At 33.8% G+C, this 24,523-nt stretch overlaps 1 protein-coding gene across 1 annotated transcript in view; it reads right to left on the bottom strand.

Moving 5' to 3' along the window:
* The window catches only part of LOC127702691 (uncharacterized), a 57,141-nt gene extending 33,903 nt beyond the window's left edge, over positions 1-23,238 (bottom strand). Inside the window, exon 1 of the mRNA XM_052206996.1 lies at positions 22,879-23,238. Coding sequence (XP_052062956.1) covers positions 22,879-23,191 — 313 coding nt within the window. The 5' untranslated portion in view covers positions 23,192-23,238. The remainder of the gene's footprint in view (positions 1-22,878) is intronic.
* Between the last annotated feature and the right edge of the window lie 1,285 nt (positions 23,239-24,523).

Consider the following 24,523-nt stretch of genomic DNA (forward strand, 5'->3'; position numbering starts at 1 on the left):
GGGATTTTTAGTGTCTTTTAAAGCTTTTTAAGGTTGACCTTGACCTTTGACCTTACAACTTATTTATTAGATATCTCAAAAACGATAATACTTACAGAAATAGTAAATAGTGAAAAATAATTGGGACATAAAGGCGCAACTTTTTTACATTTCGACCGAAGAGATTTGACCTTCCTGTAAGGGGCATAACCCCTGTTTTAGGTTTCCGAAAAGACAAAATCAGCTTTTACAATTTAACCAAAAGTCCTAGACCTATGGGGTTAAGCAATGACATTAAGGACTTATGACCTTGACAAAGGTCAAAAGGTCAAAAGTCAAGGTCATGTCCCAGATAGCGAATTATGGGTTTTTGACCTTATTTAAAGGATTTTTAGTGTGTTTTAAAGCTTTTTGGGGTTGACCATGACCTTTGACCTTAAAATTTATTGATTGGATATCTCAAAAATTATTATACTTACAGAAATAGTAAATAGTGAAAACTGTTAAGGTGACTATGGCGCAACTTTTTTATATTTTGACCGAAGAGATTTGACATATCCTTAAGGGGCTTAACCCTCGTTAACGGTTTCTGAAAAGACAAAATTAGCTTTAACGCTTGAAACAAAGGTCCTAGACCCATTAGGTCTTCTATAATGACATCTTGGACCAATGACCTTGACAAAGGTCATAAGGTCAAAAGTCAAGGTCATGTCCTAAATAGCGAATTTGTTGTTTTTGTCATGTTTTAACGGTTTTATGTGTCTTTGAGAGCTTTTCAATGCATTCTAAGCCTATTAGAACATGTATTTTACATTACGAAAAGGAAAGACCTCTCAATTGTTCAAGAACAATTGACATTTTAATTAAGGTCTTTCCTTTTCCAAAAGGGAAAGACCTTACTGTATTTCTTCTGATTATTATTATTATTCTTTTTGTTCCGCCAAACTTTGACAAAATTTCCCTCCGTAACCGTAAGCCATGTCACTTTCAGGTTCACACTTTGTATCGGTGTCATAAATACCTATCCGGAACTCACCCTGTGAGTCAAAAAATTTTGTCGGTTCGGAGTAATCCCTCCGAAACCAAAAAACCTTGTTATCATTCAAACACCGTAACCGTAATAGGTAGAAAAAACCCGAAGAGTGAAATTTGTTCAGGATCAGACCCCGGTTCTTCGTTAGATTTGGATCGAAAAGATTCAACGACTCATTGGTAGGGTTATGCCCCTATGAAAATTAACCGCAGTCGGTTGGCCACCAAAACTCAAAAACCGTAAGTCGGAGACACCTAGAATCTTCACCAATGATCGTCAATTCATGTAACTTTAAAAAATACCTCAAGGTCAAATTTGTATGTTGACCTTGACTTTTGACCTTACACCTTGTTATGGAATAATCTCAGAAACCATTATACTTACAGAAGTTTTGAATAGTGGAAAATGTTTGGGTCAATAAGGCGCAACTTTGTTACATTTTGACCGAAGAGATTTGGCATTTTTTTAAGGGGCATAACCCCTGTTTTAGGTTTCTGAAAAGACAAAATCAGCTTTTACTATATAACCAAAGGTCCTAGACCCATGGGGTCTTCAGCAATGACATCTGGGACCAATGACCTTGACAAAGGTCACAAGGTCAAAGGTCAAGGTTAGTCCCAGATAACGAATTATGTGTTTTTGACCTTATTTAAAGTAATTTCAGTGTGTTTTAAAGCTTTTAAAGGTTGACCTTGACCTTTGACCTAACCTCTTTTTATTGTATATCTCAAAAACGATTGTACTTACAGAAATCGTCAATAGTGAAAAATGTTTGGGTCATAGTGGCCAAACTTTTTTACATTATGACCAAAGAGATTTGACCTATCTGTAAGGGGCATAACCCCAATTGACTGTTTCTGAAAAGACTGAATTAGCTTTTACTCTTGAACCAAAGGTCCTAGACCCATGGGGTCTTTTGAAATGACATCCTGGACCAATGACCTTGACAAAGAGCATAAGGTCAAAGTCAAGGTCATGTCCCAAATAGCGAATTTTGTGTCTTTTGTCATATTTTAAGGGTTTTAAGTGTGTTAAAGAGACTATTGAAACATATATTTTACAATATGAAAAGGAAAGACCTCTCAATTGTTCAAGAACAATTGACATTTTAATTATTATTATTATTCTTTTTCCGCCAAACTTTGAAGAAGTTAGCAGCCTTAACCGTAAGACGTGTCGCTTTCATGTTCACACTTTGTATCGGTGTCATGAATACCTATCCGGAACTCACCCTTTGAGTCGAAAAATTTTGTCGGTTCGGAATAATCCCTCCGAAACCAAAAAACCTTGTTATCGTTCCAACACCGTAACCGTAATAGGTAGAAAAAAACCCAATGGTGAAATTTGTTCAGGACCAGACCCCGGTTCTTCGTTACATTTGGATCGAAAAGATTCAACGACTCATTGGTAGGGTTATGCCCCTATGAAAATTAACCGGTGTCGGTTGGCCACCAAAACTCAGAAACCGTAAGTCGTAGACACCTAGGATCTTCACCAATGATCATCAATTCATGTGACTTTCAAAATGCCTCAAGGTCAAATTTTTATGTTGACCTTGACCTTTGACCTTACACCTTGTTATGGGATAATCTCAGAAACCATTATACTTACAGAAGTTTTGAATAGTGGAAAATGTTTGGGTCATTAAGGCGCAACTTTGTTACATTTGACCGAAGAGATTTGACCTTTCTGTAAGGGGCATAACCCCTGTTTTAGGTTTCTGAAAAGACAAAATCAGCTTTTACTATATAACCAAAGGTCCTAGATCCATTGGGTCTTCAACAATGACATTTGGGACCAATGACCTTGACAAAGGTCACAAGGTCAAAGGTCAAGGTCATGTCCCAGATAGCGAATTATGTGTTTTTGACCTCATTTAAAGGATTTAAAGTGTGTTTTAAAGGTTTTTAAGGTTGATCTTGACCTTTGACCTTACAACTTTTTATTCGATATCTCAAGAACGATTATACTTACAGAAATAGTAAATAGTGAAAAATCTTTGGGACATTAAGGCGCAACTTATTTACATAATGACCAAAGAGATTTGACCTATCCGTAAGGGGCATAACCCCCGTTAACTGTTTCTGATAAGACAAAATCAGCTTTTACTATTGAACCAAAGGTCCTAGACCCCTAGGGTCTTCAGCAATGACATAAGAGACCAATGAGCTTGACAAAGGTCACAAGGTCAAAGGTCAAGGTCATGTCCCAGATAGCGAATTAAGTGTTTTTGACCTTATCTAAAGGATTTTTAGTGTGTTTTAAAGCTTTTTGAGGTTGACCTTGACCTTTGACCTTAAAACTTATTTATGAGATATCTCAAAAACGTTAATACTTACAGAAACAGTAAATAGTGAAAAATAATTGGGACATAAAGGCGCAACATTTTTACATTTTGACCGAAGAGATTTGACCTATCTGTAAGGGGCATAACCCCTGTTAACTGTTTTAGAAAAGACAAAATAAGCTTTAACTCATGAACCAAAGGTCCTTGACCCATGGGGTCTTTTGTTATGACATCGTAGACCAATGACCTTGACAAAGGTCATAAGGTCAAAAGTCAAGGTCATGTCCCAAATTCCGAATTATGTGTTTTTGACCATACTTTAAGGGTTTTGTGTGTTTTAGAGCTTTTCAATGCATTCTACGCCTATTGAAACATATATTTTATATAATGAAAATGAAAGACCTCTCAATTGTTCAAGAACAGTTGACATTTTAATTATTATTATTATTCTTTTTCCGCCAAACTTTGACGATGTTAGCAGCCTTAACCGTAAGACGTGTCGCTTTCATGTTCACATTTTGTATCGGTGTCATGAATACCTATCCGGAACTCACCCTTTGAGTCGAAAAATTTTGTCGGTTCGGAGTAATCCCTCCGAAACCAAAAAACCTTGTTATCGTTCCAACACCGTAACCGTAATAGGTAGAAAAAAAACCAATGGTGAAATTTGTTCAAGACCAGACCCCGGTTCTTCGTTACATTTGGATCGAAAAGATTCAACGACTCATTGGTAGGGTTATGCCCCTATGAAAATTAACCGCAGTCGGTTGGCCACCAAAACTCAGAAACCGTAAGTCGTAGACACCTAGGATCTTCACCAATCATCATCAATTCATGTGACTTTGAAAAATTCCTCAAGGTCAAATTTGTATGTTGACCTTGACCTTTGACCTAACACCTTGTTATGGGATAATCTAAGAAACCTTAATACTTACAGTAGTGATGAATAGTGGAAAATGTTTGGGTCATAAATGCGCAACTTCGTTACATTTTGACCGAAGAGATTTGACCTTTCTGTAAGGGGCATAACCCCTGTTTTAGGTTTCTGAAAAGACAAAATCAGCTTTTACTATATAACCAAAGGTCCTAGACCCATGGGGTTTCAGCAATGACATTGGTGACTAAAGACCTTGACAAAGGTCACAAGGTCAAAGGTCAAGGTCATGTCCCAGATAGCGAATTATGTGTTTCTGACCTTATTTAAAGGATTTTTAGTGTGTTTTAAAGGTTTTAAGGTTGATCTTGACCTTTGACCTTTCAACTTTTTAGTCGATATCTCAAAAACGGTTAATCTTACAGAAATATTAAACAGTGAAAAATGTTTAGATGACTGAGGCACAACTTTTTTATATTTTGACCGAAGAGATTTGACATATTTTTAAGGGGCATAACCCCCATTAACGGTTTCTGAAAAGGTAAAATTAGTTTTAACTCTTGAACCAAAGTTCCTAGACCCATGGGGTCTTTTACAATGACATTGTGGACCGATGACCTTCACAAAGGTCACAAGGTCAAAAGTCAAGGTCATCTCCTAAAAAGCGAATTTGTTGATTTTTATCATATTTTAACAGTTTTTTGTGTGTTTTAGAACTTTTCAATACATTCTACGTCTATTGGAACATGTATTTTACATTACAAAAGGAAAGACCTCTCAATTGTTCAAGAACAATTGACATTTTAATTATTATTATTATTGTTAACCCTAATTTGTCCGACCAATTTCTTCCAAGCCTTAAATGATGGAAACTTTATATTTGGTATGATGTTGGGGTAGTATCCCTAGGGGTGCATTCGCTATTTTTTATTTCAAATGGGGTCAACTTGGCACTATTTGGGCGCCGGAACATGGTAGGGGTCATTTTTCGACTATTGATTCGCTACTGGTAGAACCTTTAAGTTGTGTGTAATACAAGAGACTGATGTCCAGGTGTCCATTCCACATTTTTTTATTTCAGCCCGGGGTCATCTTGGCATTATTTTAGGGGTCAATTTTCATGGAACATTCTAGAACAATAGTCATGTGATTAGTCATGTGATCGTGTTGAATTATTCCTATGTACTTTTTATGTTATATAATGATAGATTATTACAGGTAGCACCATATGTAGCTGTAATTCGACTTTGGAATTTTTAAAATGGGAGCCGTTACCATGGAAACTGCAAAAATGTGATTTTTTTTTAAAATGCTTCAAATTTAATGAAATTTTACAGAGATGTTAATGAGTGTATGTAAATTTGGAATTTGACTTGGAATTTCCAAAATGGCCGCCGTTGCCATGGCAACAACAAAAATGCGAAAAATCTAGATTTGGTCCAATCTTTATGAAACTTGACAGTAATGTGACCTGTCATGTGTAGATGTGCCATCCGACTTTGGAATTTTCAAAATGGCTGCCGTTACCATGCAACTGCAAAAATGTCAAAAAATTCAAAATGCTTTAAACTTAATGGAACTTTACACAAATGTTGTCTGTCTTATGTAGATGTGGCATTTGACTTTGGAATTTCTAAAATGGCCACCGTAACCATGGAAACACGAATGCCTAAATTTGAAAATTGGTCAAATTTTTATGAAACTTGTAAGTAATGTGACCTTTCACGTGTAGATGAGATATCCGACTTTGAAATTTCAAAATGGCTGCCGTTACCATGGAAACAGTAGAACAATGGTTGGGGGCCGTTTTGGCGACTTTTGTGTTAGCATCCTAACACAGGATTACTTGTTATTATTATTCTTCTTCTTCTTCCTCTTCCGCCGCTTTTAAATTTGAACTTGTCCGCACCCGTTCTCCAAAACCGCTTGTCAAATTAACTTAGGGTTTCACAATATGTTAGACTAACATGTCTAGTGGTGCAATCAGGGTTTTGTGTGTGCAATGGGGTTTATAAAGGGGTACTTTGAGGGGCAAAAAGAAAAGAGGGTTTTACTATAGAACCCTATGGGATTTTATTTTCTAAAATTTTCAAATGATTATAAATTGAAAACCGTTTGTGATAGACACAATCTTTTTAATTGAAAATGTTCTAAATAATAAAACCCATTAAATGAAATACAGGGTTAGTCCCCAGGGGTCATCCCCACCCCCTGCCATTTAAGAAAGTTCTAATACCTTGTAAGTGGTCAAGATCCCCACCCCTAAACCATATATATTCTGGTTTGTCATGCTAAGATGGTTTGAATGATATACAGGGTTAGTCCCCAGGGGTCATCCCGACCCCCTGCCATTTGAGAAAGTTCTAATATCTTGTAAATGGTCGAGATCCCCACCCCTGAACCATATATATTCTTGTTTGTCATGCTAAGATGGTTTGAATGATATACAGGGTTAGTCCCCAGGGGTCATCCCGACCCCCTGCCATTTGAGAAAGTTCTAATATCTTGTAAATGGTCGAGATCCCCACCCCTAAACCATATATATTCTGGTTTGTCATGCTAAGATGGTTTGAATGATATACAGGGTTAGTCCCCAGGGGTCATCCCGACCCCCTGCCATTTGAGAAAGTTCTAATATCTTGTAAATGGTCGAGATCCCCACCCCTAAACCATATATATTCTGGTTTGTCATGCCAAGATGATTTGAATGATATACAGGGTTAGTCCCCAGGCATCACTAATGCATATAACTTTACTGGACCAAACCAATTTTCACTGGACTTTGCCCAATGTCGGGCGACCCTGGGAATTACGAATTATGGGAGCTTCGTTTGGGAGACTTCGTAACAGCATCCTGTTACAATCATTTCTTGTTGATTTGTGTTATAATTTTGGGACTTACTTTTTTTGCTGGCAAATGCGAGTCATAGGGATTACAATCCAGTGACAGTGTAAACTATTTGCATACAGCTATATATTTCCGCGAGTAGAAGACGTTGATGCTTCATACAGTATACAAACACTTTATGTTACGAAGTTTCTCTCTGTCATATGTCCATTGCCCTTGACGTTATTTTTATAGTTCAGAGACTTTTCGATTTTTTTTAATAGTTTTTATACGCCTGCGAAATCTTTGTGGTCGTACAATGGTATGACTTTGTCGTCGTCCGAAGCTAGACATTTGGTTTCCAGACATTAACTTGAGTATAAGTGTATGTATCTCCCACATAAGGAAGGTTGGGATTGATTTTTTGGGTTATTGTCCTAACTGTTTAGGAATTATGGGCCAAAGACAAGCAAGCATTTTTCTTGCTTAAGGACAATAACTTGTGTATAAATGTGTGGATCTCTATGAAATTGTACCACAAGGTTCCATACCTCACAAGGAAGGTTGGGATTGATTTTGGGGGTTATGGTCTAAACCGTTGAGGAATTAAGGGGCCAAAAAGGGACCAAAACTAGGATTTTGTGGTTTCCGGACAATAACTTGAGTATAAGTCTACGGATCTCTATGAAAATCTACCACAAGGTTCCATTCCAAAAAAGGAAGGTTTGGATTAATTTTGGGCGTTATGGACCTTACTATTTAGGAAATTAAAGTAATGGAAATCACTCATGGCATGATTGGAAGAGTAGTTTGAATAATTTCAAATCATATTTAGGTATGGTGTGGACAAAAAAGAATTTACACTGATAAGTTTACTAACCTTAATTATAGATTAATTACAAATGATTATTCCATAGATTTATCAAGTAAAATATAGACCTTTAAGTTACTTCAATAACCTTTTTATATTTATATTTCATATTTTGTCTGTTCTTTTGGAAAAAAATCTTGTTAATCCTTAATTAATTATTTATCTTTCAGACATAATTTACAGAATCACTTTATGTAGTGCAGATCAAAAGTTATAGGCAATCAATAAATCTATCATTTCTATATATCAAACATCTAATATATACATTAGTGTATTCAATTATGAGGTCAAGTATTTGTGTATTAGATGTATAATGAAGGGTTTGTTTAATTATGTGAGACTGAGGTCGTAAACAGTTTTTGAGAAAAAGATATAGAAATCAACCAAATTCATTGAAATTTAATGAACTGATGAATAGTAAAAATCTTTCTGATCTCAACAACTTGTGCAAATTTATAAGACTAATAAATATGCATTTAGGCTCTCCTGGGTAATTCATGTACTTGATATCATTTAGTTTAATATGTATACCGTAATATATGATATGTGTCTCCCTCTTGCTTCCGTATAATTTTTGTATGTCTGTACATATACATTATGTAATATTTATTGTGTGTATCTCTATACCAATGTAATTTGGTTTGTTGAGAAATAAAGATATATATAAGGTTGATTAGTAATGTGGTCAATATGATTGGCATTTAAGGAGGTGGGGCATTGTAATTAAGGCCCCACCTTGTCTCTGATTGTTTTGTGATAATGACAGTTGTCAATCATACTGGTATTGTATCATTACTCTTAACGAATCAAAATGACAAAAATAGCCTGCATATTGACAAACTTTAAAGACATACATACTTGAATGAACTGCTCCAAAAATATAACCCAATTTTTTCACAGTTCATATAGGTGCATACGTTCTGTCTGTGTTTTTGTTTGATGTTTTTGTTTGTATCGATCTTATGAGTTAAACCTTTTTCAACTGATTTGTATAGGTTGTTCTTATGTTGTGTTGTTACATTTGTACACCACTGTCCTAGGTAAGGGGGCGGGGGTGTTGAGCGCTCACAAACATGTTTAAACCCGCCACATTCTTTATGTGCCTGTCCCAAGTCAGGAGCCTGTAGTTCAGTGGTTGTCGTTGGTTCATGTCTGTCATATTTGTTTTTCATAAATTATTTTTTTATAAATCAGGCCGTTCGCTTTCTCAATTGAATTGTTTCATATTTTTCATGTCGGGGCCTTTCATAGCAGACTATACGGTATGGCTTTTTCTCATTGTTGAAAGCCGTAAGGTTGCCTATAATTGCTTACATCCACTTCATTTGAACTCTGGTGGATAGTTGTCTCATTGGCAATCATACCACATCTGATTATTTTTATATCTACACAGACATGAGAATTATAGGGAACTATATTTCAGTGTGTATACATTTTCTAGATTTAGTAGCTAACCTACTTCTTGTTAGGGAGGCCGGTGCCTTAGGAAAGACTTGGAACAATAGTTCCGATCTTTCCAAAAAGGGACCAAAAACAATACTTATCTAATACTTTGTATAAATTGCTTATTTCTTGACCAATTATACTGGTGTTTAATACAACAAAGTTTTGTATTCTTCGGGTTCTTAAATATGCTGAATCTAACAGTATATTTAGATTTTGGGTTTTGGGCCTCATTTTTAAATTGGTCCACATTGAGGTCCAAAGGGTCCACATTGAACTTTATTTCATCAAAAATTGAATTATTGATATTCCTTGATATGCCGAATCTAACAGATTTTTTTATTTTAGGGCCCCGTTTTCAGATTGGTCCAAATATCTGTCCAAATGGTCCAAAATTAAACTTATTTTGAGGTTAACCAAAATTGAATTCTTTTGGTTCTTTGATATGATGAATATAAACATGTATTCAGATTATTGATTTTGGGCCCAGTTTTCAAGTTGGTCTCAATCGGGTTCCAAAATTTAACTTTGTTTGATTTCAACAAAAAATGAATATTTGGGGTTCTTTGATATGCTGAATCTATACATGTATTTAGATTTTGTATTTTGGGACCCGTTATCAAATTGGTCCACATTGAGGTCCAAAGGGTCCAAAATTAAACTTTGATTGATTTGATCAAAAAATGAATTATTGGAGTTCTTTGATATGCTGAATCTAACCGTGTATTTATATTTTTGGATATTGGACCATAATAGGTAAATGTCCAAAAGACCAGGTGATAAAAAACCTATAAATGAACATACATAGTAGATCAACGCTTTTAAATAAACCTTTTTTCCAAATAACTTGCATAGTACACAAATCTATATCATGTATATTGAGTACTAAAATATGCAGAAGACTTAAACATTTAGCTCATAAAGTATAGAAATATGGTTGCCTGCACAACTCCAGCTCATTAGAAAATACGAATTATTGCAGGAGGGGGCCTGCTATCCTCACAAAATACACTATCATTAGAATAGAATGTGGGCTTTCAATGAATAAACATTTTCCTATCAGGTTATAAAGATGATCTGCTACACCACTGTTATACATATATTGATATGATAAAAAGCAGCAATCCAGATTATGATTATAGTAATATGACCGGACAATTTGGACTGTGCAATGAAATTAGTTTTTAAACAACATTTTATGAATTCAATTGTTTAATGTATATTCTTGTTTTGTATTTATTTTATTATTATGAACTTTGTCGTAAATTTAGGCATAAGTGTTTTACACGGATTATGTGTCATAATCTTGGACAAAGGACTTAAATTCATTTACTCTATTCATTTAATTATTTATTCTCTGTAACAGTTTAGACAATAATTTACTTATACGTGTCGGACATTAATTACTCTTCTAATCTATTGTTATTTCTATTTGGCATATGTTAATCTTCTTAATCCTTTAATTGCTTGTGCTTATATATATTGTTATTGTTTGTATGTTACTTTACATTTGGTATGGAGTTTGTTGTTCGGTCTTGCCGGACTGCTAAAATAAAAGTTTAAGGAGCGAAATATTCCTTCTTGATTTCCATTTAGCCGGAACGCCATTTTACCCGGCTATATCTGGTGTTAGAACATCCGGGCAACGCATCTTTCGGATACCTTACTCTACCTGTGAAGCTGACCCCCCAGCAAACAGAAAAATGGATACGCGGAGAACCAGAAATTTTGGCCGAAACTGCAGATACCAGATGTCTGATCATGGAACTACCTTTCAGACAAGAAATTTTCAACATATGGACAACTACCTATGCAAGTTTTGTGGAAAGACTGTGAACAATCAATTTCATTTTAGACAATGTATAGCAAAAACGTCATTTTGCTATAAGTGCAGAAGTTTTGGACATTACGCCAGAATGTGTAATTTTCACAGACAACCGGACGTGAAAGTTGTTAAGGTTAAATCGAAATCCAAGTTACGTCGTGACGCAGAAAGAATGAGAAAATTTAAAGAACAGAAAGCTATGTCAATTTTTCCTTGTGCGGAACTCAATACTATTGAACTGATGGACTTCTTTCCAACCTTAGATTATAATAGGGAATTTATAGATAACGTTAGACTCAGGCACGACCGAGTGAATTCAGAGAGAGTAAAATTTAAAATCAAAAGTGTACACTATGAGAAGAAGTTTAAAGAGCTAAATCAAAAGCATACCAGTGTTGTTAGCAATTTGGAAAAACTTCAAAAACAAAACGCAGATGATAAAAAAGATATGGAAAAATTACGGGAACGCATTACTAATCTTGAAGAAGCTAATTTTCGGATTTACGATCAAAGATGTGAAGCAATCGACCAGCAATACCAATTACAACGCGATAAAGAACATATGCGGGATCGAATCACTAAACTAGAAGACGAATTGGACAATTTTAGGAAAAATACAAGAGAAGATAATTATTCAAACCAAAACTATCGTTACAGAGGACGCCACAACCACAGAAGAAACTTTCGGAACAATTTCAGATGAACAGTAAGACCCGGGTCGTGTCTTCAAGGGCCGCGGGAATATATGACCGGACAATTTGGACTGTGCAATGAAATTAGTTTTTAAACAACATTTTATGAATTCAATTGTTTAATGTATATTCTTGTTTTGCATTTATTTTATTATTATGAACTTTGTCGTAAATTTAGGCATAAGTGTTTTACACGGATTATGTGTCATAATCTTGGACAAAGGACTTAAATTCATTTACTCTATTCATTTAATTATTTATTCTCTGTAACAGTTTAGACAATAATTTACTTATACGTGTCGGACATTAATTACTCTTCTAAGCTATTGTTATTTCTATTTGGCATATGTTAATCTTCTTAATCCTTTAATTGCTTGTGCTTATATATATTGTTATTGTTTGTATGTTACTTTACATTTGGTATGGAGTTTGTTGTTCGGTCTTGCCGGACTGCTAAAATAAAAGTTTAAGGAGCGAAATATTCCTTCTTGATTTCCATTTAGCCGGAACGCCATTTTACCCGGCTATAGTAAGATGATGCATATAAGTGAATTATCACAACAGTACAGTCAGTATTACAGCAAGATTAAAATCCCTAACATTTATTCCTTAACAAACAGATAATAAGGTCATCCGAGTATACAGTACTTCAGTACTTTGATTATTCTTTATTAAATATTTTTTAATTGAGGCCGGATCGACTTTAAGTATGGGCTGGATCGACATGGAAGCTTACATGTACATTTTAAGGTTAAAGTTTTCAGACATCAAAAACTTGTAGGCATCAATACGTGTGTCAACACTTTTATGCAATACTAGTATATGAAACTTGGACAGCTACTTCTTCCTAATCAAGAAATAGCATCTAAAGTAAAAAGTTTAATTTTTGTTTGATTTTTGTCCAGTTTGGAGGAAATCAAAAACCGGCTTATAGTATGATGATGTCAGGCGGATGGGCGGGCGAGCGGGGAAAAGTGGTACCTAATTTGTGTAACAACTCGTCCTACAGTTTTCAATCCAGATCCTTGACACTTCACAGGAAGATAGAAGTTGTGTGCACCTGCTATTATGGAATGGTTCGAGGATTTTTTTCCCTCTTTTTTGCTGACTTTGTCACTTAGTCTTTTTACAGCAAAATTTATGAAAGAGGGTACAATTTTTCAACTTCTCCTACAGTTTTCAACCAAGATCCCTATGACTTCACAGAAAAAATGTACGCATGTTGGAGTTGTGTACCTGCTATCATGGAATTGTTTTAGTATTTTAATCATTTTTCCAGACTTGGGAACTTAGTTTATTTCAAGCAAAATTTACAACCTTCGTGTAATTGTTACTACATAGTAAACATTCTACATTGATTAATCACAAATATTGCAAACCAGCCATTTTGAGACTATGGCCCTTATTTCCCTATTCGACTATTTTTTGGCAGTCAACAACAATCAGCAATCGCAGAAATAACAGCTGGAACCCTTAACAATTTTATTTTATATTTAATCGTTCAATAATTAAACTGATTGTCTTAAAAATTTATTTTCAATCATCAGATGATTGAGTTTTTGTGACCTTCAGTTATTCCAACATATAAAAAAAATATCTTGGAGGTTATCTATTTTTTTACCAAAAAGTGACTCAATAATTTTAACAAAAAAATTTGTGGAACAGAAAAGCTCATATGTTCATCATCAAAGTTAAGGATACGTTTTATTGATCCCTGTCACATGGACCTCTTGGGCATACATGTAGTCTATTATAGTCTATAGTCTAATTTCTTAATTTTTGGAGGAGTTTCCTGGACTTGGACCATTTACGTTAAAGCAGTCTTGTAACATTTTTGGTCATATTCCTCTAAAGCCAAAGTAAGAATAGATTGACTAGTGGTGTTATCCTTGTAGAAATATATGCTAAGCCAAAGACATTGATTACAATGTATGTGGGATTGATAAGAACATTCACAAGGAAAACATTTAAAATGATTGCATTGTATTTACCGCGCTGAAGTACGTCCATTATTCATTTTTCATTATTCAAAATTTAATAATAAATAATGAAATAGTTCATTATTCATTATGCATTATTCAACGTTAAGTAATGAATAATGAAATAGTTTATGTGTCAGTATTCAAGTTGAAAAGAGAATAATGAAATAGATCAGTTATTAATTGACTGGCACGATCCCGTATTTCTGAATTTGCCATTTTTTATGTCAATTTACATATTTTCAAATTAATATAAGAACAAAAATTTCAAAACACTCTTTGAATTGTTTACCTTTTATTTATTTATTTAGTTTCGGAAGTTAAACTAGTGGGTTTAACCAACTATTCTTACCGAAAATTCCGTGTTTTAATGTTATGGAGGACCTAAATACCAAAATATATACGAAAATTAAAATACTATACATTGGATATTTGGATTTTAAGATCGACCTCTGCGATCCTTCATCCCCTGATTACAGATATAACTTGTCAATATGTGCCGCAATGCCGATTAGAAGGGTTACGGAGGACCTAAATGCCAAAATAGGCATGAAAATTTTGAAATAGCTTATTTTGAATAATGGAATGGACTGCTGCGACCCTTTATCCCCTTATTACAGAGAAACCTTTTACACCAGTCGAAAGTTTACCGAAAGAGGAACAAAAGGTATATAATCAATATGTGCCGCAATACCGATTAGAGGTGTTATGGAGGACCTAAATGCCAAAATAGGCGTGAAAATTTTGAAATAGCTAATTTTGAATAATGAAATGGACTGCTTCGACCTTTCATCCCCTAATTACAGAGAAACCTTATACACCATTCGAAAGCTTATCGATAAAGGAACAAAAGCTATAAAGTCAAAGACTTGTTTTTTTTCTTCGAAAAATGGTTGTAGGATTATTGTAACTTGATTTTTTTCTTGCATGATTTGTATAAAACATTTACATATGGGAGATATTGAATTGGGAAGGGAAGTGATATAAGAATAAGGAGATGTGCTATGTTTGCCAATGAGACAACCACCCAACAAAGTTCAAAAGAAGTGGAGGATAGCAATTATAGGCAACCGTCCGGCCTTCAACAATGAGAAAAACCCATACCGTATAGTCTGCTATAAAAGGCCCCGACATGAAAAATGTTAAAAAACAAATCAATTGGGAAATCTAACGGCCTAATTTATAACAAAACAATTCACGAAAAACAAATATGACAGACGACACGAACCAACGACAACCAGTGAACTACAGGCTCCTGACTTGGGACAGGCACATACAGAATGTGGCGGGGTTAAACTAGTTTGCTGGCGCCAAACTCTCCCCCTAACCTGGGAAAGTGGTGTAACAGTATAACATTAGAAAAAAACTATAACAAATTAGCTGAAAAGGCTTAACTCATCAGATCGATACACAGCAGAAAACATCTAACGAAAACACAGACCGGACGTGGCAGAGTATCTATAAATGCCACCACAAAAAAGACATTAAGTAAAGATCTGAGAGTACTCGCAGTTACTGACAGTTAGTTCAAAGCTAATATTAACTAATAAAAAAATCATGCATATAAGACTTAAATATCAAGCAGTACACATCCAACATCCAATGGATGTATCGACAGATAGTTGTCGGTCGGTACGAACACAAAACGCTTTGCGAGTACTTAAATTTTGCTTTATTCCTAGAAATGGGTGTATAATAAAATTGAGAATGAAAATGGGGAATATGTCAAAGAGACAACAACCCGACCAAAGAGCAGACAACATAACTTTCTTTTATTTGTTTCTAAATTATTTTCAAAATGTGATGTGCGGATATCAACAATATTCAGACATTTTGATATTGAAATAGGAATCAAGTGACTTTTTGTCAGAATTCTCTTAAGTACACCAATTTTTACAATAGTATGAAAGAGTATCTTTAATGACCTGACGACACACTTTCCAATTTATTTTTGACGGTGGACGATATTTTGGTCCTTTTTTTTTGAAAGTTTATAACCTCACAGTCATAATGATGATATCTAAACTTCGATGTTTTACAGTCTCATGTTGAAGGAGCATTAGAATCATGTGCAAAACAGTGTAGCCGAGACCATTGATTGGCGCGCTAAAATATCCCATTGACTGGGTCAGATTAGGTGAACGTTCGTCTGTAACGCCCACAACTTACGACGTATTTATTATAGACTTTTAAACTGTGGGGTCACCAAAGGGTCTCAACGCCTAAATAAAATAATTCGAAAAACTAATCAGGAATAACCTTTGTGTTTTGATTCATATTGAATACTTAAACGTTCTTTACTTGTGTTTTCGTTATGTTTTGATAATTAATTTTTATGATATCGCACGTTCTTTCAGCAAAAAAAAAAGGATTTAACTGGCTTTAAAAGTTACAATGCATGTGTTGATTATTATCTTTTTTTTTTCGGACGTCAAAGCGATTTAACAATTGCGGTTGTCCAATTATGTCATCTTTTAACTTTTATCTGGTCAAAATTTTAATTTAGAACGAATGCATGATCAACTTTAAAAAGTGTGCGTACACAAAACATATAGACAAAATATACTTCTGTCCTGTCTTTTTCGTACTTGCAAGTTATTAGACAATAAAAAGGCTATTTGGATCAAGCCTTGTGGAATTTGCATTTACGTTTTTGAATAGGTAAAATGTATAGTTTGGTGAACTTTTCTGCTAACTACTATACTTGTGAAAAACCCTTGGCAACGGAAACATATTCAGCTTTTTTTTAATCGACCCAATTTACATAGTAATGGACGACTTCGTACTTTTATGATCGCAAATAAAATATGTATATAATATACTGTGCACTGTAGTTCGTATATATACTGAGACCCTTTGGCAACCCCACAGTTTAAATGTTTTATTACATTGGTAGCAATGAATTACATTGATTTCCCAGTCAAATAAAAACCGATAATTTCACATGTGAAATAAACGTGGTTATTTCACTCTCTGACGTCATAAAACAATAGGCGTTGTCAAGACGTCGATAACGTCGGATCAAAACAAATTGTGAATGCGTAGAAAAAAGATATAGTTCCTTACATTTTCTACATTAATTTCATTTAAAAAAGCTCTTTGCCAATGTAATAAAAAGAATAACTAATCAAAGAATTCAAATATCGAAAAATATTCAACTCGTGACCGAACAACACTGATAATTAACTCATGCGCTACGCGCATTCGTGAATTAATGTGTTGTTCGGTCACTCGTTGAATATTTTTCTCTATTTGAATTCTTCGATTAGTTATTCTATAAATAATAAATACGTCGTGAGTTGTGGGCGTTACAGACGAACGTTCACCTAATCTGACCCAGTCAATGGGATATTTTAGCGCGCCAATCAATGGTCTCGGCTACACTGTAGGTCACATGATTCTATTTTCTATACTGACGTATAATTTTAAAAAAAATACTGGTTTTCTGGTATACGTATAAGAAATTAAAGGTGGTTCTATGTTATCAAAATATGACGGTTTTGAACGGTAGAGTCATTAAAAATACAAATCAATTTTAATGTATTTTATTTTTAGAAAATATCTTATATGGTCTTCAGGTTTGTCAATTCGAGGGAACAGTCTATGGTGACAGAAAGCTGTAATGATACTTGTACACTCATATTGTGGACTGAAAAACTATGTTGTATCACACTCGTTATAAATATTGTGTAATTTACCAATTGGCATTTGACACAGTTTGCGTAATATTTGATGTCTACTATTGTTTTTTTTTAATATAGATAAGGGATAGCTAATTGTAAAATTAGAACGATGTTTATTTCGTTGATTGCGGTTAATGCGATCGCCATGAGACCATTGATTGCGTTGTCTTTTATCAACAATAGTCATGATATCAATACATGAAGTTTAAAATATGTTCCCTTGGCTAATGATACTGTCATTAACACCTAGGGGATACGCTGTCTGTAGTCGTTTAATCGAAGACAGTTCGCAAATTTTAGGGGAATCTTCAATTTGTTAATGTGATTGTCTTGGTTGTTTCTGGACGGTTTGAATTGGTTGGAATTTTAATAATTTAATTTGATGTTTGTGTTTTTCTAAATGCTGGTAAATTAAACTTTTAAATTTCTTAGGTGTGCGGAAGCGCTATAGATGTTTTTTGTGTTCGTTTAAAAAAATCAATTCCAGTTTGCCCTACATATTGAATACCACATTTGGTTTTGTTCATATTACCAATATATGAGGCTTGGGTCTTCAAGGAATTTCATGTGAAAAGGAGAGAGAACAATTTTTCCGTTCACTGATGAACGAAAAGTATTATCTGAAGATATTTTAGCGCAGGTTTGTCATTTTCAGGCATTGCACGGGAATATTTGTGGATGTCCACGTGCCTTTTTGTTGAGTAATCTTGCTATAGAGGCATTGCCTCTTTAAAAACAACTGTGACAATTGTGTAATCCTGTTGATTTTGGGGTTAATAGAATAAAGGTATGGTCACCGTGTAATGTTACTCGAAGAGGAATATCATTTAATCAAATGCTCTGCGGAACGCAGCTTGATACGACCGCAGAGGTCGAACCCTGAACAGTTGGGGCAAGTATAGATATTAAGTACTACATTCAAGCTTGATACAGCTCTGCATTTGGATTGTGATTAAATATTTGACACAGCATAGGTTTTTAACACAGATATAGAGTGAATGTGGTCAAAGAACTTAATTTTTTAAAATTTTACCTATTATGGTAATATCCAAAATCTAAATACACGGTTAGATTCAGCATATCAAAGAACCCCAAGATTTCAACTTTTGATCAAATCAAACAAAGTTCAATTTTGAACCCTTTGGACCTCAATGTGGACCAATTTAATAACGGGGCCCAAAATTCAAAATCTAAATGCACAGTTTGGTTTAGCATATAAAATAACCCCATAAATTTAATCTGTTGCTTGAATCAAACAAAGTTTAATTTTGGACCCGATTGGGATTAACTTGAAAACTGGGCCCAAAATAAAAAAAAATAAATACATGTATAGATTCAGTATATGGAAAAAAACCTTGAATTCAATTTTTGTTAAGATCAAACTAAGTTGAATTTTGGACCCTTTGGACTTTAATGTGGACCAATTTGAAAACCCTGCCCAAAATCAAAAAATCTAAATAACACAGTTAGATTCAGTATATCAAAGAATCCAAAGAATTCAATTGTTGTTGAAATCAAACAAAGTTTAATTTTGGAGCCTTTGGACCTCAATGTGGACCAATGTGATAACGGGGCCCAAAAACTAAAATATATATACGTGGTTAGATTCAGCATTTCAAAAAAACACCAAGAAATCAATGTTTTATGAAATCAAAGAAAGTTTAGTTTTTTACCCTTTGGACCTCAATGTGGACCAATTTGATAACGGGGCCCAAAATCTGTATACACAGTTAGATTCAGCATATCAAAGTACCCCATAAATTCAATTTTTTGTTGAAATCAAAGTTTAATTTTGGACCCCGATTTGGACCAACTTGAAAACTGGGCCCAAAATCAAAAATTTGAATACATGTATACATTCAGCACATCAAAAGAAAACCTTGAATACAATTTTTGTTAAAATCAAACTAAGTTTAATTTTGGACCCTTTGAACCTTAATGTGGACCAATTTGAAAACACGGCCGAAAATAAAAAATCTAAATTACACGGTTAGATTCAGCTTATCAAAGAACCCCAAGAATTCAATTTTTTATGAGGTCATACAAAGTTTTATTTTGGACCTTTTGGACCTCAATGTGGACCAATTTGAAAACGGGGCCCAAAATCCAAAATCTGAAAACACGGTTAGATTCAACATATTAAAGAAGTCCAACAATTCAAGACTTTGAATTAAACCTATTGAAATTGGTCAAGAAATAAGCAGTTTATACAAAGTATTAGAAAAGTATTGTTTTTAGCCCCTTTTCCCTAAATTACATTAGGACAATAACCCCCAAAATCAATCCTAACCTTCCTTTCGTGGTATGGAACCTTGTGGTACAATTTCACAGAGATCCATAGACTTGTACTCAAGTTTTTGTCCGGAAACACAAAAATCCAAGATTTTTAGCCCATTTTTAGTTCCTCTTTCCTAAACGGTTTGGGTCATAACTCCCAAAATCAATCCCAACCTTCCTTTTGCGGTATGAAACTTTTTGGTGAAATTTCATAGAGATCCATACACTGATCGAATGAAACTTATACAGATGCTTGATATAAGGAATTAATTTTGTAGTTTACAGGTAAAAAAATAGCTATTTCAAAATTTTCACGCCTATTTTGGCATTTAGGTCCTCCATAACACCTCTAATCGGCATTGCGGCACATAATGATTATATACCTTTTGTTCCTCTATCGATAAGGTTTTGACTGGTGTATAAGGTTTCTCTGTAATTAGGTCGCAGCAGTCCATTCCATTATTCAAAATTGGCTATTTCAAAATTTGCACGCCCATTTTGGCATTTATGTCCTCCATTACCCCTCTAATCGGCATTGTGGCACATATTAATTATTTACCTTTTGTTCCTCTATCGATAAACTTTCGAATGGTATATAATGTTTCTCTGTAATTAGGGGATGAAGGGTCGCAGCAGTCCATTCCATTATTCAAAATTGGCTATTTCACAATTTTCACGCCTATTTTGGAACTTAGGTCCTCCGTAACCCCTCTAATCGGCATTGCGGCACATATTGACAAGTTATATCTGTAATCAGGGGATGAAGGATCGCAGAGGTCGATTCAAAAATACAAATATCCAATGCATAGTATTTTGATTTTCATATATGTTTTGGTATTTATGTCCTCCATAACATTAAAACACGGAATTTCCGTAAAGAATAGTTGGGGAAACCCAGTAGTTTAACCTCCGAAACTAAATAAAAAAATAAAAGATAAAAAATTCAAAGAGTGTATTGATTTTTTTTTCTTATATCAATTTGAAAATATGTCAATTGGCCGAAAAAGTGGCAAATTCAGAAATACGGGATAGTGTCACAGTCAAATAATAAATGATCTATTTCATTATTCACTTTTCAACTTGAATACTGAAACATAAACTATTTAAGAAATAATTTACGCAAGCCATAGATTTGTTATAAATTTTCACATGGTCCAGGCCAAGTGAAAAATGATAACAAATCTATGGCTTGCATGAATTATTTCGATTCTAATAGGACAAATACGGTAATTCGAAAAACTGAAGCGAAGGTAAGATTGCCATGTGTATGACTGTTCTATTTTACCCTCTGTAAGATAAATACTACAAATTTCAAATAAATGTAAGGCTTGCATGAATTATTTCTTAAATAACCAGTAGAAAAAATGTGTTCAATCCTTATAATTCTTAACCCAAACATTTTTTTTTTCGTTGGCTACTATTTACTGTCAAATCCACAGTTGACATGTCGTAACTAAGGAGTGAGCCGCCATGTTGACTTTATGAAATCTATGACTGTGCGAATGATACAATATAATAGAAAATGAAAAAACACCTACCTCCATTATTCATTACTAAACGTTGAATAACGAATAATGAACTATTTCATTTTTCATTATTGAATTTTGAATAATGAAAAATGAATAATGGACGTACTTCAGCGCGGTATTGTATTTCCAAGAATGATGTAAATGTAGAACAAAAACTTAAACACAAGAATTTTGATATGTAAGCTCTCATTTAAATGTGGGTTATTGAGTGACAATATATCTTAAAGTGGAATTGAAGATGTTTGCAAAATACGAAATATAAGCATTACTATCGATTTACAATTCAAATTATTTGATTCGTTAATAGCAATTATATTACCGTATGGATGCGAAATATGGGGTTTCAAAAACATAAATTTGATAGGAAAAAGTTCATCTTCAATTTATTTGCGGGCATAGCGAGTACACAAAATTTTATGGTGTACGGCGAAACTGAGAGGTTCCCATTAGAAATCAATTTAAAATAAAGATTGTTCATTTTTTGGTAAAAATTATTATTGAATAACACAAGGCTATTTAGTATAATGTATCAATTACTGTTTACGCTGCACAATTCTGGAATACGAAATTGAAAGTGGATCAATTTTGACAGTACAGGTTTCAGTTTTATATGGAATAGTCAGCATGCTTTAAAAAGCACATATGTTAAATTTTTCAATAAGCAAATCATGTGCGATCAAAATGGCATTCTTCGAGAGGACACTTGTACTCTTTTTAAAACTGATTTTTGTTTAGAAAAGTAATGTATTTCAAAAAAGGAAATCGATTGTTTATTACTAAGATAAGATGTTCAAACATATTAACATTTCCCATTGAAACTGGAAGATGGAATAATATTCCAAAGAAATAAGAGATTTTTTACATTACGTTAAAACAAGTTATATTGGAAATGAGTTTCACTATATTTTTATATGTAAATATGAAGTAATCACCAAATTAAGAATCAAATATATTCCTAGTTATAATGTTGCTTATCCTAGAGAAGACAAAATTAAAGGTTTGTTGATGTATGGTAATGTCCCCTTGCAATCTTTCAGAAAAAAAGTCACAAAATATTTAGCGTAAAGCTGTTACTAACCAGTATCTGTTCTTTAGAATTTAGTACTTTTATGACAGTTAAATCCTTAGACTATATTGCTTGTCGCGTGAAATTCAGTACTGACAATTTCAACTATAGTCTGGTTTTTTTTTATGTTAACATAATTATATAGGTCAGTTGCACTTATATATAAGATATATAGATATATAAAGAAGAACATATAGATTAGTTGTATTTTTTGGTATATATACCCACTTTGTCCTGTTTGTCATTGTAATATTGCATATATGGTATGCTGGCAGAGTCATCAATAAAATCTTGAAAAACAAGCTACACATATGAAGCGTAGCTTTCTTTCATTTTCTTTAATACCCGATCACTCACGAGGCAATCGCAATACTTCATCGCCGTAATACAAATTTATTCACGATAATTCGTCTCGATAAACCGAATAACTGCTTTGTTGTTGTGTGGTTATTTTACCATGAAAATGTCAATCTGGTGAAATATTGAAAGTTTCTTTTGGCGATAAGAACTTACCTGTCAAATCGCGACATACCCCTGGGTGCAGAAAAGCCAGCATATCTATAAAGTCAGGAAAATTCTTCTCACTTATACGAATCTCTGCTTTGGACTTTTTCTCTGAAGAAACCGATCTATGAGCATTTTCCAACATTTTTTTAAAGTATGGTGAAGCGTAACCTAAGAGCGCCCGATTAATGTACATTTTTCTACCTTCCACCACTAAAACAGTATCTGTGAATTGATCTTCTTTTAAAAACGGCAATGTTTGATCTGATAGAGCCTGTTTCGGTGTCGACTGCGGACCTGCATACCTTAAAACACCGGCCATGTTTTAAAATAGCATTAAATATCTCAAGATTGTACAACATATCAGTTACAAAAAGTGTTGCTATTGTATTCAATGAGATTATTCGTTTTAGCTATTATCTAGATCAATAGAAAAAACAAAAACAAACGTGTAACGCACCATGGAAGTTCTTTGTTTTTCAATGAATTCATTAGTGAATTAACAATGAATTTTGTAAAGCATGTATTATACATGATCTTATCAACAGAAGTCACTGTGTCTTTTAGTTTCAGTACACAGACGATTTAAACTATTACAATGATTTTAAATAGTTTTCTAAAATTTGTTTATACAACATATACTTTAATCGAAACGCTGAACAGCTTAAAAAACAGCTAGCTGTCTCTTGTCTGCTCAATCAAAAGACTTGCTCACGGTGGGAAAGGTTTCCCTGCGAAAGAATGTGTTGACGATTTAGTCCTGACCGGTGCTAGTGATCGTTGAAAATATGTTAACGAAGATGAATAGGATGATGTGTGACGTTTCTCGAATAAAACTTGAAAAGAAATAATTGAAATGTTAATATTTTATTTATTATGCGTTCAAAGGCAAGCAATTAAAAAAATGGTCTTCTATGCTGTTTCAGTATGAGTAACACAAAAGTGCTCATTTTAAAAAACAGCTAGGACGGAAAAAATTAACAAAATTATTCATGGAGTCCGCTTTTATACCCAAATCCACACGACAGATCTTTTTTGTGAAAAACCGTATCAATTTATCAAATTGTGCATTTTCTCAGTTTAGACATTTCCTAATGCTGTGCTGGTGGGTCCTGATACTACCCTGATAATTTGTGACAAGACGTTAGTCTTATTTGAATCAAACGTTTCAGAATCAATGAAATTGTGCAACGAATTGTATTCAATAGTATTTTTGCTCCTTTTTTTTACTTTTGGACATCTATTGTAAAATAAGCACATTTAAATAATCGTTACTTCATACTACTCAAAAGGCCAATATCCTCAGTTCTATATCAAATGGAAACATATCTCATTAGAATAGTTTTATTTAAGTATTAAATGTACTTGAAAATATATTTTTTTATCAACAGGCATCGTTCTAAGTTCACCTAGCGCGAAGCCCGGTGTGAAAATCTTGACCTTTCTCTGAAACTACAGGGCCAAATACTATCAATCGAATTTTTCTTCGGGAAATTAGGTAAAGTAAATATTAAAAGATTTTAAATGAACTTTTATACAAATATATATGCAAAATCTTTTTAATAACAAAAATAAAACCAACCTTAGTTAAAAATAAACGGTGTCAGAAAATAACTTATAGTGCAAAGATTCCAAAAATATTTAGTGTGTAGTT

This window comes from Mytilus californianus, unplaced genomic scaffold (assembly GCF_021869535.1).
Source record: "Mytilus californianus isolate M0D057914Y unplaced genomic scaffold, xbMytCali1.0.p SCAF_1, whole genome shotgun sequence".
NCBI lineage: Eukaryota > Metazoa > Mollusca > Bivalvia > Mytilida > Mytilidae > Mytilus > Mytilus californianus.